This window comes from Thunnus thynnus, chromosome 19, assembly GCF_963924715.1.
Source record: "Thunnus thynnus chromosome 19, fThuThy2.1, whole genome shotgun sequence".
Lineage (NCBI taxonomy): Eukaryota > Metazoa > Chordata > Actinopteri > Scombriformes > Scombridae > Thunnus > Thunnus thynnus.
This window is the reverse complement of record NC_089535.1, coordinates 17633115-17647447: the sequence shown is the minus strand read 5'-3', so window position 1 is coordinate 17647447 and position 14333 is coordinate 17633115. Positions and strand designations below refer to the sequence as shown.

General features: G+C 40.0%; 1 protein-coding gene across 3 annotated transcripts in view; it reads right to left on the bottom strand.

Moving 5' to 3' along the window:
- Positions 1 to 14333, bottom strand: part of sh2d3ca (SH2 domain containing 3Ca) — a 59936-nt gene that overhangs the window by 9465 nt on the left and 36138 nt on the right. For all 3 annotated transcript variants that reach the window (XM_067573948.1, XM_067573949.1, XM_067573950.1), the window contains 2 exons: positions 4242 to 4370; positions 534 to 683 (listed from right to left, as the gene is read on the bottom strand). In XM_067573948.1, the coding sequence (XP_067430049.1) occupies positions 534 to 683; positions 4242 to 4370 (279 nt within the window). The remainder of the gene's footprint in view (positions 1 to 533; positions 684 to 4241; positions 4371 to 14333) is intronic.

Genomic DNA, 14333 nt, shown 5'->3' with positions numbered 1-14333 from the left:
CAACAGGAGAAAACAGGCCTTCCTCACGGAGGACGGATGTTGACTTGCCAAACACACGAGTGACTAATAATATTAAAAATGCATTCCATTTAGATACGGTGCTGATCCAAAGTGAGACAAGAAGAGGAGGCTGTGGGCAACCCTGTCACGTTGGTAAAGACTGTAGACTCAGTTGACCCTTCTCGCAGCTGGCATTTTAAGAGGTCAGAAACAAATGCGACTAATAACATTATTGATGGCATTTAGGTGTTCTAACACCAGGACATACTGAGTGGTGGTGGCTGTTTTTTTATCTTTTGGCAGTAATATACTAGAGAGGATAGACAACAGCAGCAGTAAATTATTCTCTAGTGTCCTTTCTGCTTATTGAATATAAAGTAAAGGCAAAACGCCACATGGTTTAAGCTAAAAATCACAGAATACGGAGACAAAATATAACAACAAGGTTAAAGGAATCATATATAACTATATCAAAAAACAGTTAAGAGGTGATTACTGCTGAAACAAACAGCCAATGAAAGCAGAGTCTGTACCTTGGTCTCGTTTGATTTGACCAGGACTTTGCTGATCTTGAAGTGTAGCACCTCATTATCCCATCGACAGGTCAGCACGTAGTCGCCCACGCTGGTCAGAGAGTCCCGCACCAGGAAATCTCCATTACGCACAACCAGAGTCTCTGACACCTAGACAGAGAAAAAAAAAAAAAGGTTTGTAATGGTTTTAATTAAGTAAAAGGAGACAAAAAAAGGCTCCAATCCTAAAGAGCTGGAAGCATGTTTGGCTCACTGAGTTACAAAACATGTCTGAACATTATGTTTGTGATACTTTGACTGTTGAATAATTGAATAATTGAATTGAGAGAATCATGATTATTTATAACAATGCCTCAGGACAGTTTGTGTTGCTGAACAAACACAACTATCTCTCTCACTGCCAAACTGTCTCTGCTATGCACAGTTTAAATTGGCAGCGGTAGATAAATTGCCAGCGACAATGGCCGGAGATGAATTTCTGAAGAGATGTTTTATTGAGTTTAGCACTATTGTAAAAAAAACAAACTTATTTTGAATTTATTGACAAGACAAGCAATCCAGAAGAAGTAATTTCCCGTTCATGGTAAACGGAACAGCTTCAGGCTGTACGTCTCGCTGATACCAAACACTGCCGATCTCAGTGTCTCTGGTTTCTGTAGCTTTGTGAGAGGAGATCACAAATACTGATCTGGCAGCCATGTGCTAAAACAGAAACAGAAACAGAAACTAATACAGGTTGGTAACAAATGAAAGGGAAAAACCTGAATAAATGAGTGGAGAAACATAAACGAATGCAGATGTTTCCACACAGGAGCACTGCATGGTACAATTAAGCAATTAACATCCAGTCATGCTCCGTGGCATGTGTAAAAACGCTGAGCAGGCCCAGTTGATTATGAATTTGTATCATGATGGCAAGAAAAAAAAGATCTAAGTCTGCATATAGATCTATAGGAAAGACCTCAGTAAACAGGGTCGGAAATTGTGGTCGACAGCGCGAATTTGATGACCGTAATAAAAACAGAGGAGCATCTCTTCCTCAGGTGACTGAGAATGTCAACGCAGGACGTGATCAGACTGTGTCAGCAAGAACAGTCCCTCAACAATTACACAGAGAGAGATATTATAGTAGGGTTGCAGTACATAAACCCCTAATTACAAAGATGAATGCACATTTGAGAGTTCAGTGCTGCAAAAACAATAGGCACTAGTCTAAAGATGTGGAAAAAAAAGTGATATGGTCAGATAAAGTGTGCACCAAGAGAACAGTACAGGTCTGAATGCTTTGACCCCTACAGTGAGGGGATCTGGTGGCTCTGTTATGCTGTGGGGGGCATTTTTCTGGCATGGTTTGGGTCCACTTGTCCACTTAGAGGGAAGGGTCACTGCAAATCAATACAAAGTTGTTCTGAGTGATCACCTTTATCCTATGATGAAACATTTCTATCCTGATGGGAGTGATCTCTTCCAGGATGACAATGTCTCAATTCACAGGGCACGAAGGGTCACTGAATGGTTTGATGAGTATGAAAATGATGCGAATCACATGCCATGTCACCAGATTTCGACCCAATTGAACACCTATGGGAGATTTTGGACCGACGTGTTAGACAGCGCTCTCAACCTCCATCATCAAAACACCAAATGAGGGAATATCTTTTAGAAGAATAGTGTTCATCCCTCCAGAAGAGGTCAAAGACTTGTAGAATCAATGCAAAGGTGCATTGAAGCTGTTCTGGTGGCCGAACACCTAAGACACTTTATCTTGTGTTTTCCTTTAATTTGTTAAACTGAGCAGTATTCCTTTTGAAAGTGCCTGCAAAGAGAGTGCTGATGACAGCTGAAGGTGTTGAGCTTTAAATGCACTCGAACATGCAGAGCAGCACAGCACAAGGCAAGCAGCGTCACACCAGCAGGAGGCAGTATACACACAGATCAAAAGCTCAAACCAAGTGTGGGATCCTCTTACATCTGCCATTTCTAAACATAATTCTATTGAGGTGAGTTTTTATATAGCTGTTTTTATCTGATTCTTCACTGCATTTGAGAATATATCATGTTTTACACTGACAATTTGGTACAAAACAAATGAGTGAAAGGAAAGTCACATTAGTTCATGCACTCGTGACTTTTGCACATACTGGAAGTCTTAATTTTAAAAAGGAACAAGATCAGAAGAGAAGGAAAAAAGCGAGCAGGAAGGAAGGATGGGATTTAGAGAAGCTAAATACAGTACCCACCCACAGGGTGTGTGTGTGTGTGTGTGAGAGAGAGAGAGAGAGAGATTTAGTCGCTAAGTATTGTTTTGCTAACCAGAGGGCTCAGGGTTTCCCCAAGTTTACACTGGGGCAAATTCATGAATAAATGAATACTTTATGTAAATTAAAAGAGGAAAGATTCACAGATGGCTGATTTGAATCTGTGAATGTGTGTGTGTGTGTGTGTGTGTTTGTGTGAGAGAGAGACAGAGAACAGAGGTTGATCAAGAGACAGAGGCTGTACTTACGCTTCACATGTGCGTGCAGTGTGTGAGCGTGTGTGTGTGGGTTGTTGTTGTCATGTGTCTCTGTATATCTGTGTCTTGGTCACCAGCTGTGAAACTCAATTGTGTACATCAGCAACACGCGCAGCTGTCTGTTTGGCACAGTTTCCCTCCTTCCGAGCGCTAAAGCAATTTCTACTGAGCTGTGACAGATGATGGGATTCATTAATCAGTGTCAGTCTGTGTGTAAAGCATTTAAACTGTGCTTTCAAAGCCAGTGACTTTGGCAAAAGTAATCGCTCAACTAATACTACTGGTGACATCCACATCAACCCCCACAGAAATACTGTTTTTGGTATTTTTTATCTCCTTTCATTCTGGCTTTTTAAAAGTGTGACATGAAATGTGGAGAATTGAAAAGCAAACTACAGCAACAATATGTCTTTATGAATGTATTTATTCATAATTTATTTCACTACTACAGGGATTGAGAGACTGTGATACAGAAAGTTTAACTTGAAGCTTTATATTAATATTTTAGTGGTTTTCTTGATATCTAACCAGGATAGAAAACTGATATTTTCACACTGACTAATAAGGAATGAAGTTTTAGGTGTGTTTGAGTATTAAAGTTCATCTGGTTAGCTGAAATACATTAGACTTTAATCTAAATACAATGAAAAGTTTTATAATTATCTTCATTATCAACTAATCTGTCAAACATTTTTTCAGTTAAACAATTATTGTTTATCTATGAACTGAAAAAAGCCCATCACATCTTCCCTCAAACTGTTTGTTTTGACCTAAAAACCCAAAGATATACCTTTTAAAATTATATAATACAGCAAAAAGCAGCAAATCCTCACATTTGTGAAGGTGAAACCAGCAAATATTTGGCATTCATGTGTGATAAATAACAATTACTGGATTATTATCGATGTTGGCGACTAATTTTCTATCAATGTACAATCAGTTGTTCTACTATATTTCAGCTTTACTTATGTACTTGTCTGCATGCGACTGTCTGCTAAGACACATTGTACACAGGAAGTGCGTCAACTCGAGGGTTTATTGCCTTGAAAATTATGTGTGGTCCAATCTGTTCTCAAGTATCCATTCAGAACTCCCAATGTCATGACACAGGAAACATTATGTACACTAATGTGCATGTATAGATTGTATAATGTACTTTTACAGTTTGTGTGTGTGTGTGTGTGTGCGTGTACCTCTCTGGGTATGTGTCCATGGTACCAGCCATGGCTCCTGATGTCAGCACAGCTCAGTTTCAGCTCCTCCTCCAGCTCCTTACGAAGTTTCTCGGGGGGAGACTCCAGCAGGTACTTCTCCTTGGAGAACTGCGTGAGACAAACAAAGAGAGGAAAAACAAGACATGAGTGGAGGCGAGTTTACACGAGGGACTCGTCATCATCACATGTAGATCGTGCAGTGTTTTCACATGGAAATGGACGACAGTCTATATATAACTTTTTTATTTATTCAGGGAAAACCCATGGAGATTAAGCTTTCGAGGGCAATTTGAATACATTAATACAATTATAACTACATAATATAGAATTTACAAGACAAAAGACGCAAAAATACTTAAAAGATAGGTCTGTCTTATACATATGGGTAAGTATTGTTTTAGCCAAACTTGAAAACATTCCAAGCCATGGATATTTGTTGCAGGTCAGACCCATCTCTCTCTCTCTTCCCTTGTTTCCTGTCATCTCTCTACTGATGCCATCTAATAAAAAAAGCATAAAATGCCCCCAAAAAATATTTTAATGTTCACACCAGTAAACACAGACATGCTCAAAAATGCACACCTGTGTTACAGAAGGCATCACTGCAGGGAAGCATCACTACTGTGCGCCTCCTTCCACACAAACAGACAGACGCTCATACACTCTCACGCACAAGAAACAATCCGATCGACCCTGACCTGATTACTGAGAGGGAGAAATCATCATAAGTAAGCTCTTATTGTTCTGATGTACTGTGGAGACGTAGCTTTAGCTTTAGAGTGCGGTCACTCAGGATGGCTTGTAATAATGCCAAATACACACACACTCATAGACTCTACACACACACACACACACTTACACGAATGGATCACATTTCAGATTTCAAAGCTTCATATTTCTGTTTGCACAAAGAGCACACGGGGGAAATCTGGATTGTAAAACATGAAAATAAACTCAGCTGAACATTTTCATGGTTATTTACCTAGCAATACTTTTCAGCTGTGTGTGCCTGAGATAATAAAAACCGGCATAAGTCGAGCTTCTTAAGAGATATTGACATCTGGATTGCTTGAATCCACAATCAAACTCTGAGAGGCTAGAAAAAAAAAAAACGATTTGATTTATAGTGTATCTATCTGCATTGCACAAGTCATGAAGCACTTTACAGGATAGAATGTGTTCAAGTATCGGATCCACTGATGTAATATTTGCGTGGGTAAGGAAGGAAAAAAGAGGAAATCCCATACGGAGACCTACATGTTATGTAAGGACACCGTAGCTGCAGATGATTGAGGAAAGATTGAGTTCAGATAGCTGATCTTAGATGAGGCAAACAGAGGACACACACACACACACGCGGAGGAACACGCACCAACACAAATACGCACGAAACACAGAAATCCACACAGGAATAAACAGCGAAAGGAAATCATCTCGCCTCTGCCAATATGAAGAGAAATGAGACTGGAGACCAAAATAAACAGTAAACAGACTTGTCACTAAGGCTAGCCTGTCGTTCCTCCTAATATTTTCCTTCAATCTCTCTGTCTGTCTGTCTTTCTTTCCATCTGGCTCTGTGTTTTTCTCTTGCTGTTTTCTCTCCGTCACACTCGTCTCCCTCGTGCCCACGGTTCATCTTCTCCTCTCTTCATCCCCTCACAAAATCATAAAGTTTCAGTAGAAACTGTGTGTGTGAGAGAGGATGGGAGACTGTGATGATCCGCGCGTGCCGAGTGTGTTTCTGCCTGCCTGCACGTGAGAATGTGTGTGTGTGTGTGTGTGTGTGATATGAGGAGACTACAAGAGGCAAACAATCGATCTTATCGTCTCCAGGTCACTGCGAGATGAAATTATTAACTTCCTCTCTTCGCTGCTCTCCCCTTCTCTTTTCGCCCCTCTTCTCCAATCCTCAGGGGAAGATGGAGGAATATCGCCATGGAGGCTCACTCTTCCAGATTAGATTTGAGGTGTGTGTGTGTGTGTGTGTGTGTGTGTGTGTGTGTGTGTGTGTGTGTGTGTGTGTGTGTGTGTGTGTGTGTGTGAAGGGGAGAAGAGGCCAATAAAAGAGCAGAGGGGTCAAGTGTGCAGTTATTGCTTTTCCTTGTCTCTGTGGAAACCAAAGAAACGCCTGCCACTGAACTGATGCTCAACAATGAACTTGGTGTGTATATGTATGTGTGTGTGCGTGTGTGTGTATATATATGAAGGGTTATGGGGCAAATTGAAATGTCAGTGGGGCTCTATTTATGATACGGTTCAAGGAATAGGCTGACATCAGCGGGGACACGTTGACAGAGAGACCGAAATATGGATAGACAATAAGGAGCTGTGGAGGGAAAAAAAAAAACAAACTGTTTGACAAGGACAGACAAAGACACGGGAAACATCAACTTTATTATATTCTAACATATGAGGGTACAGACACACAAATAACCCAATCAAAATCTATCCCGTTTTAATATTGCATGAAAACTCCTTTCATGGCTTCAACTACAGAGATTCTCTGTGTGCAGTAGTCACAGACACACTGCTCTTGTGGAAAGAGGGGAAACAGAAAAGGTGAGAATAAAGAAGTTCAGGAAAAAATGTGACTGCGGGACAAAGAGGGAAGACACAAAGGAACTGGATTCAATGGGAGACATATACAAAGACCAATATGATATTACTGGTATTTTTTACAATGACTAGGTGTACGACATTCTTATTCTCCCACTACGCTGAGTCCTTGGTTGCCATGGCAACATCAGCAAAGCAAGAGTACAGCCTTCTGTCTTCTTTCAACTACATAGCAGAAACTCTACTTACTGTACATTATGCTACAAGTACTAGGCCTACCTCTACCAATACCTACATTACATTTACTTATATTAGATGCAAATTTAAGATGTATTAGATTACTGTTAGCACTACAACCGCCTCAATTGCTGTTACTGCTACTATCAGTATTTTTACTCCAACTACCACTACCAATTAGTAGCCTGATTTTCTTGCTACTACTACTACTACTACTACTACTATAACCACTATGACTAATACTTGTTTGACTGTTTGCACTACAACTGCTATCACTACTATAAATATTGCTATAAATGCCTACTACAACTACTATACTACCACTAACTACTATACTTAGATTACTCTTAGTACTGCTATCATTTTAGTATTATGACTTCTACCGTTACTACAATTACAACTTGTGTCCATCATTTGCAAAATATAAAACACTGGTATGAAAAGACATATAACACTTTAAAAAGTGCTATATACTATGCTAATACTTCTACTACAGTACTACTTCTGCTGATAACATTAGCCTGCTACTGCAGTAAACTACATCCGCTACTGCTATAGGTAGTATTACTACGTTCACTACTCTTACTACTTCTGCTAGTACAGCTATTACTACTGTAACTGCAACTAATACTTTGACTACTGCAACTATTTTTGCCAAAAGCACTGAAAGGCAAGTCGAAAATCTTCCTTTGCCTTATTTACTATGCTTTGTACTTTCTGTGGGTTAAGTGGCAGAATATAAGGACATTATTATATTTCACAAGAAAACTGTGTGTAGATTTATCAACACAACAGTCATACAGAGTAGCAAAGAGTCTCACATCAAACCACAGAGACCAAAAAGATACACTGTGTGAACCAAGAGGAAGCCAGACAGACTGCAGAAACAGACGAATAAACAGGCGGACAAAACAGGCAGCGTACATAAAGACAAGACGGCAGACATCCAGGAAGGCACACAGGCAGGCAGACAGACAACAGAAACTCATTAATGTAGACAGAGAGGCTGACACGCAGGAAGACAGGTAGCCCATTAGCAGATGAGAGAGTTTAGGCAATTTAGCAGCTGATGCAGGACTTTGGTTCCCCAGGGGAACGAAGAGAGGAAATGTGATTGGTGTGTGTGTGTGTGTGTGTGTGTGTGTGTACATGCAGGATATGTGCATTCATCCATGTGTGTATACTTCATGGTAGGCACTAAAATGGATGGGGCTCTATTTTTGGTGCGAGCTGAGTTGGATGGAAAGTAACACCAGGTTATAGAAGATAAAAGCAGGCTTAGACATATTCACTATAATAGTGAGTATGCAGTATAGTTAGAGTCACGGAACAGGCTACAGGGGGAAGTGGTACGTGTGAATATGAGTTATATGTACCAACGCAGTGTGATCTATCACCTAATTTACACCAATGCACTTGAGCCCTTTTTTCCCTCACAGCGGGCCAATTAGACGGTTTCGTCTCATGACATCATCACACCCTCTCTGAGTGAAGATCTGAGTGAAGTGAATTGCCACCACTATCACTCAACATCAGTAAGAGAAGAAACGGACCACCTAAAAGGAAAATAAATGAAAGGGATGATAATGGGGAGAAACTCTAAATATATGCACATATTTATACATATATTATACACACACAAATACTTTTTTTAGCACGTTGGCTAATGTGTGTGTTCCTGCAGTTTTTAGATTTTGTTTTGTGGTCTGTTCCCTGAATTGGTTATTTCTATGTTTATTACTTTATCCAGTTTGCATATTTGCTGTTTAATTTTCAGTGCAAGTGTGCAAGATTTGACAAACAATGTGACTAGTCACTGCTGCAAGATTCGACTGAAAGTAACCACTTTCTAACTAAATTAATCTCATCGCTGCATGTGGAAGCGCATGTTCGGTGATGTTAAATCAAGAAATATAAAAAAGGTATTTGCAATGCACAACACAGTCGGGTAGAGTGTTAACTCTGGCGCAAATCAGCGTGTTGTTATTTGTGGTTGAACTAGTTTTTTTTTTTGCTAATTCGTGTGGAAAAAGCACAAAGCCAAGTACCTTGAGTAATTTTTTGAAGGGATGCAACTAAAAACAAACAACTCCGAGAGGGAAGGCATGAATGAGAAATGAAATGGAAGATAATTGCTGACAAGTATGAAAACCTGCAGGGGAAAAAAATAGAGTCTTTTTACCAGCATGGATGCAAAGTTAAAAAAAAAAAAAAAGGAGAAATACTCCAGCTCACCAACAAAAGAGAGGAATGCATTCTAAACAGACTGGAGCACTTAGATCTAAGCTCATGTCAGAATGCACCTTCTTTCTTTTTCAGTTAGCGGGCTAGCCTCTAACCCCGTCGTCATGGTAACGCCTTAAGTGGTGGTGGCAGTGGGGGAGGAACGGGGGTTTGGATTTGGGCGGGGGGGGGGGGATCCCACCTCCTGGTCATGTGCACAGACACACACACACACACACACACACACACACACACACACACACACACACACACAGCAGACAGCGGTCAGAGGTCCAATTTTTTGAAGAACCTTACTATCCCTTGATCTGCTCTCTCCTCTCTCCGCTCTCACTTCCACTCTATTGCTCCTCTCTCCTTTGAGGAGATAGAGACCAGGATCATTGCACAGAGGCCCTTGAATCCTCCTATCTCCTATTACACACCCACACACACACACACACACACACACATAGGCCTGTACACATTGAAGAGGTTTATGTATATGTACGTGGCCGGTATCACCTCTCTCCAGACTGTTGTAATCCCTCTGTGCCCTCAAGCCTGATTTCCACTGTTGTATTCTCACTGGTTCACACGGGTATAATGGTGTTTAAGACACACGTAAAATGATATGAGCATTAAAGGGAGTGCTGGTAACATTAGACTTTTTATATTTAGCCTTCATGCTTTCTGAGCAAGGTGAGAGTGGCATTGAATCAAAGGTAATGAAACTGCTTTTGCAATGACGCAATAAAGAAAGCTCAGCGGTGCACTTGGTACGTCATGTTCTTGGTTCTTGGTAAACAGCAAGGAGGGAATATACTCTGCAATAGGTAATGGTTTGTACATATGTTTGGACCACATTATCTACAGTCTAAATTGTTCAGATATTGCCTTTTTAAATGATGGCGCAGTAAGCGAAAATGGTGTATTGAAGAGAAGTTAAGTAAACTACTCATAACTCTCATGCAAAATGTCGAGTACATTCGAGTATAATTGCTCAGGTCCAAATAATTGCACCTGGCCCTTTTTGAACCAACTTTGATTGAGTTTTAACCCAATTTAAGCCTGGACCACAACAGCTTTTAATGAACCGGCTGTTCCCTATTAAAACATTTTTGAAATGTAGTGCTTAATAGCCTGGCATTTTTGTTGGAGAAACAGCCATCTTTCAACTGTAAATTTTCTAGATTTCTAGTGATTAAATACATGTGGGAGTCAGATATCAGCGATACACTTCATTTTCACACATCAGCACATGCTGTGAAGTAGGACTGTAACTAACCATTATTTTCTTTATCCATTAATCTTCAGATTATTTTCTTGATTAATCGTTTTGTCTGTAAAATGTCCGAAAATAGAAAAACAATTACATTAAAATTTCTTAAATCTCAAAGTGATGTCTTAAAATGTCTTGTTTTGTCTGATCAACAGTCCAAAACACAAATATATGCAGTTTATTATCATGTATTAGCATGTTTTTGGCATTTTTGCTTTAAAAAAAAGTAGTTGAGTTACTCCAAAAAAGGACAGAAGCACAGTTGCAATCTCAAGTTGAAGTACAATATTTAAAAAAAACAACACAGAAATAATTCACTTCCTACTTCTCATCTTTGCCATTAGCAGATGTAACCTTTCCTTTAACAGTGTAGGCCTGTGACATCATCGGCCTGAATGATGTAACTGTCTAATCATCTAACTCGATTGCTATTTGTTAGCTGTTGTTTCCCCCGACACCTCTACCTGATCTTGATGCTTGTTTTAATATAAAACTATAAGCTTGAAACTGCAGCGATGATTCTGTCCTTTACTGCAGTAACTCTGCTCTTAGGAGGTGAAGAACGCCGTTACTAATTACACCTCTTTCATTGATTAGCGCTGTCTGCCTGTGAAGCAGATGCAGACTTTATAACTCAACACGCACTGTTTCACATGATCTCATGAGAAAAAAACTCAAGAATAAAATTCATAAAACGAAATCTAACCAGCTGATTCATATGCTAGGGAATGGAGAGAAATTAAATGCAGAACTGTCCTTTTGGGCCAAAACAGGTTCAAGTTGAAATTGACTGTAAGAACAGTGTAGTCACAGAACGCTAAGACAGAAAAGCTATTTATGTTTTGCAGTATAGATTCCACTCTCATTTCACATGTCAGTATGCCTATGCACTTGTCACGAATGGGATATACCAGGCACTCAAAAAAAAAAAAACACAGATAAAAATAACAGTGCTTATGTCTCATATGATCAGACAGTATCAGCTACTCTCTTCAGAAAAAGAGAGAGAGAGAGAGAGAGAGAGCGACGACTGGTAGAAAGAGAGACGGAGAGGATATGAGACTGATAACTGTGACCTTCTACTGTCATTAAGAATGAGTGTCTCCTATGAAAACACACACACACACACACACACACACACAAACACACACACAGGGCATTCACCCCTTGAGGCAGCTGGATGCGGCTATATATCTCACTACAGAAATACACACGCACACATACATACAGAGCACTGATGTGAGCTGTCAGTCAGTAGGGTGTCAGAGAAGAGACCCCCTGGATTGAGTGACAGCTGGAGGACGGGATATGACATAGAACTACACTCCCACTGAGACTGCAGGAAGCACAGTGCGGCTCGCAAAATTACACTCTCCTTCTGCTGTGCTTTTTTTTTTTTTGCTCTCTGCTGTCTCTCTATTTCTTTCACGTTTTTTTTCCCGGGGTTTATTCTTCCCCTTCTTTTGACCTCTTCCCTGTCTTATAACTAAATATACTGTATATATTAACTCAAGACCTTTGTATGCATACAGTGACAAAACAAACATAAACAGGAGGATAAACTAACAATTACAGCCATGACAACACACACAAATACACTTATCCGGGATATATACATTCTTATACCAGAAAATGAGACTCTTTTTAGCAACCTCTGGACTCTATATATGTGTATATAGAGTACACAATGTCAAACAACCCAAGCAGTCAGCCTAGCAGACAAACAAATCCACATTTAAACCCAAATATCTAAACCCCTGTCAGAGTAGTGAACGAACCCAAAATGTCGCTTACAATTATCCTTCACACTATAGCGCTGTGTGAGCCACAACTACTGTACATCTCAGCATCGTTATCAAGTCAAACCAGATTGAACCAAGAAGTTTCTAGGGCTGTAGTCTGCTGGTCTACTGGTCGATTAGTTGGTCGATATGCTCTCGTCCGACTAAATTCTCATTGGTCGAATAATCTGCGTGTTATTTTCAAAAGGAGAAAAGTGCTACATCAATAGCTTTCCAGGAGTAATCCATTATTTCCTGCGGCGAGAGGGACAGACTAACAAGTTACCTGTGAAAACGGGGGTGTATTCAAAACTTTGAACTCGCCGAACCTAATGGAGACTGCTGGGTCTAACTGTACTCAACGTTTACTGAACGTACTGAACGTTTACCGAATCTGTGTTTCTCCATAATGATAACAACAAGAACCCCCGTCAGGCCAAAAAAAATTTTTTTAATATTTGATATTCATTCAGAAATCGACAGCGTTTGGGAGTCTCTGTGCAGTGCTGGGTAAGTGTATGGGTAATAACTATTAAAGCTCCTCCTACTGGTTTAAAGGGGACGTACCATGCACATTTCAAGGTTTATATTTTTATTTTGGGGCTCTACTGGAATATCTTTGCATGATTTTCAGTCCAAAAATCTCCTTATTTATCTTCTACTGGCCCTTTATGCAGCCCCTCAGTTCAGCCTCTGTCTGAAACAGGCTGTTTTATCTCCTGTTTCTTTAAACACCCCCTTCTTGAGGAGCCCACGCTGTTCTGCTTTTTGGCAGATTTCCGGCATCTCCGGAGGCTACATAAACAAATAGTAGGAGCAGGATTTCACTTCTTTTTCTCATTCTTTACTTGAAATGGAAACTTCTCAAATACATCTGTACACGTTCAAGCTGAAATATGCCAGTGGACGACATGAACAACCCGTAGAAAAACCTCAGCGACAAAGGTTATGGAACGGACGGCCGTTTGTGGGCGTGTGCGACAAGCTGACATCATCACGAGGAGGAAGTAGAGGTAACATTGCAAACAAAGCGTTGAGAGCAGGCTGAAGCTCTGGCTTTTGACTTGGAACTTCGACCATGCTTAACATAGACACACGACATTATAACAGTATATAAATAACAATCACAAAAAGCATGATATGTCCCCTTTAAGACAATATGGCTGAAACATGTAAGATTATTATTATTTTCAATTTGACTTTGATTCATTTATTCACTCAAGAACATGATTACATGATACAGAGTACAAACAATATACAAAACAAACAGGACAGAACAATATCTATGACTTCCTACTGTGTCTCTATATCATCAATGAAGTCGATGAGTAAAATCTCATCATAACCGATATGAATGAAGGCCACAATTAAATCAAAACGGTTGTAAAAATGACTGTTCCTTTAACAAATCAATGCAAGTGTCTGCCTTCCTCTCAACGGACCTGACCCCTTTCTTTCTCTCTGTCCCTAGCTCACTCTGCCATTCATATTTTAATGTCTCTTCCTCTGTGATTCTCTTCCTTTCCTGCTTTTTTGTTTCTTTCAACGTGCCAAAAAATTTCCTCTCTCTCTCTCTATTACTCTCTACCATTCTCTAATCAACCCGGTGAACAACATCTATCAGCGCTTTGATGAGAAGACCATTACTGAGAGTGTGTCTGCGTGTATCAGCGTGCATGTCATCATGCCAAAAGATATATGCTGACAATCAGCTGCCTAAAGGGCTGAATGTCCTCTGTGTGTGTGTGTGTGTGTGTGTGTGTGTGTGACTGTATGCATGTGTGAGAGTGGTTTTGTGTATTATTATGTATGTATCCACAATACTGACACTCCTGTGAATTGAATTGTATCATTTCTGGCTCATTTATCTCAGTCTTTTAAAATCTGTTGTGTAGCGAGTGTTTGCACATGACAGTGCTGTCGGCGGCGATGAGAGAGAAAACAGAAAAAAAGTGAGCTAGACATCACAGAAACACAAACAAAATAGATAAAAAC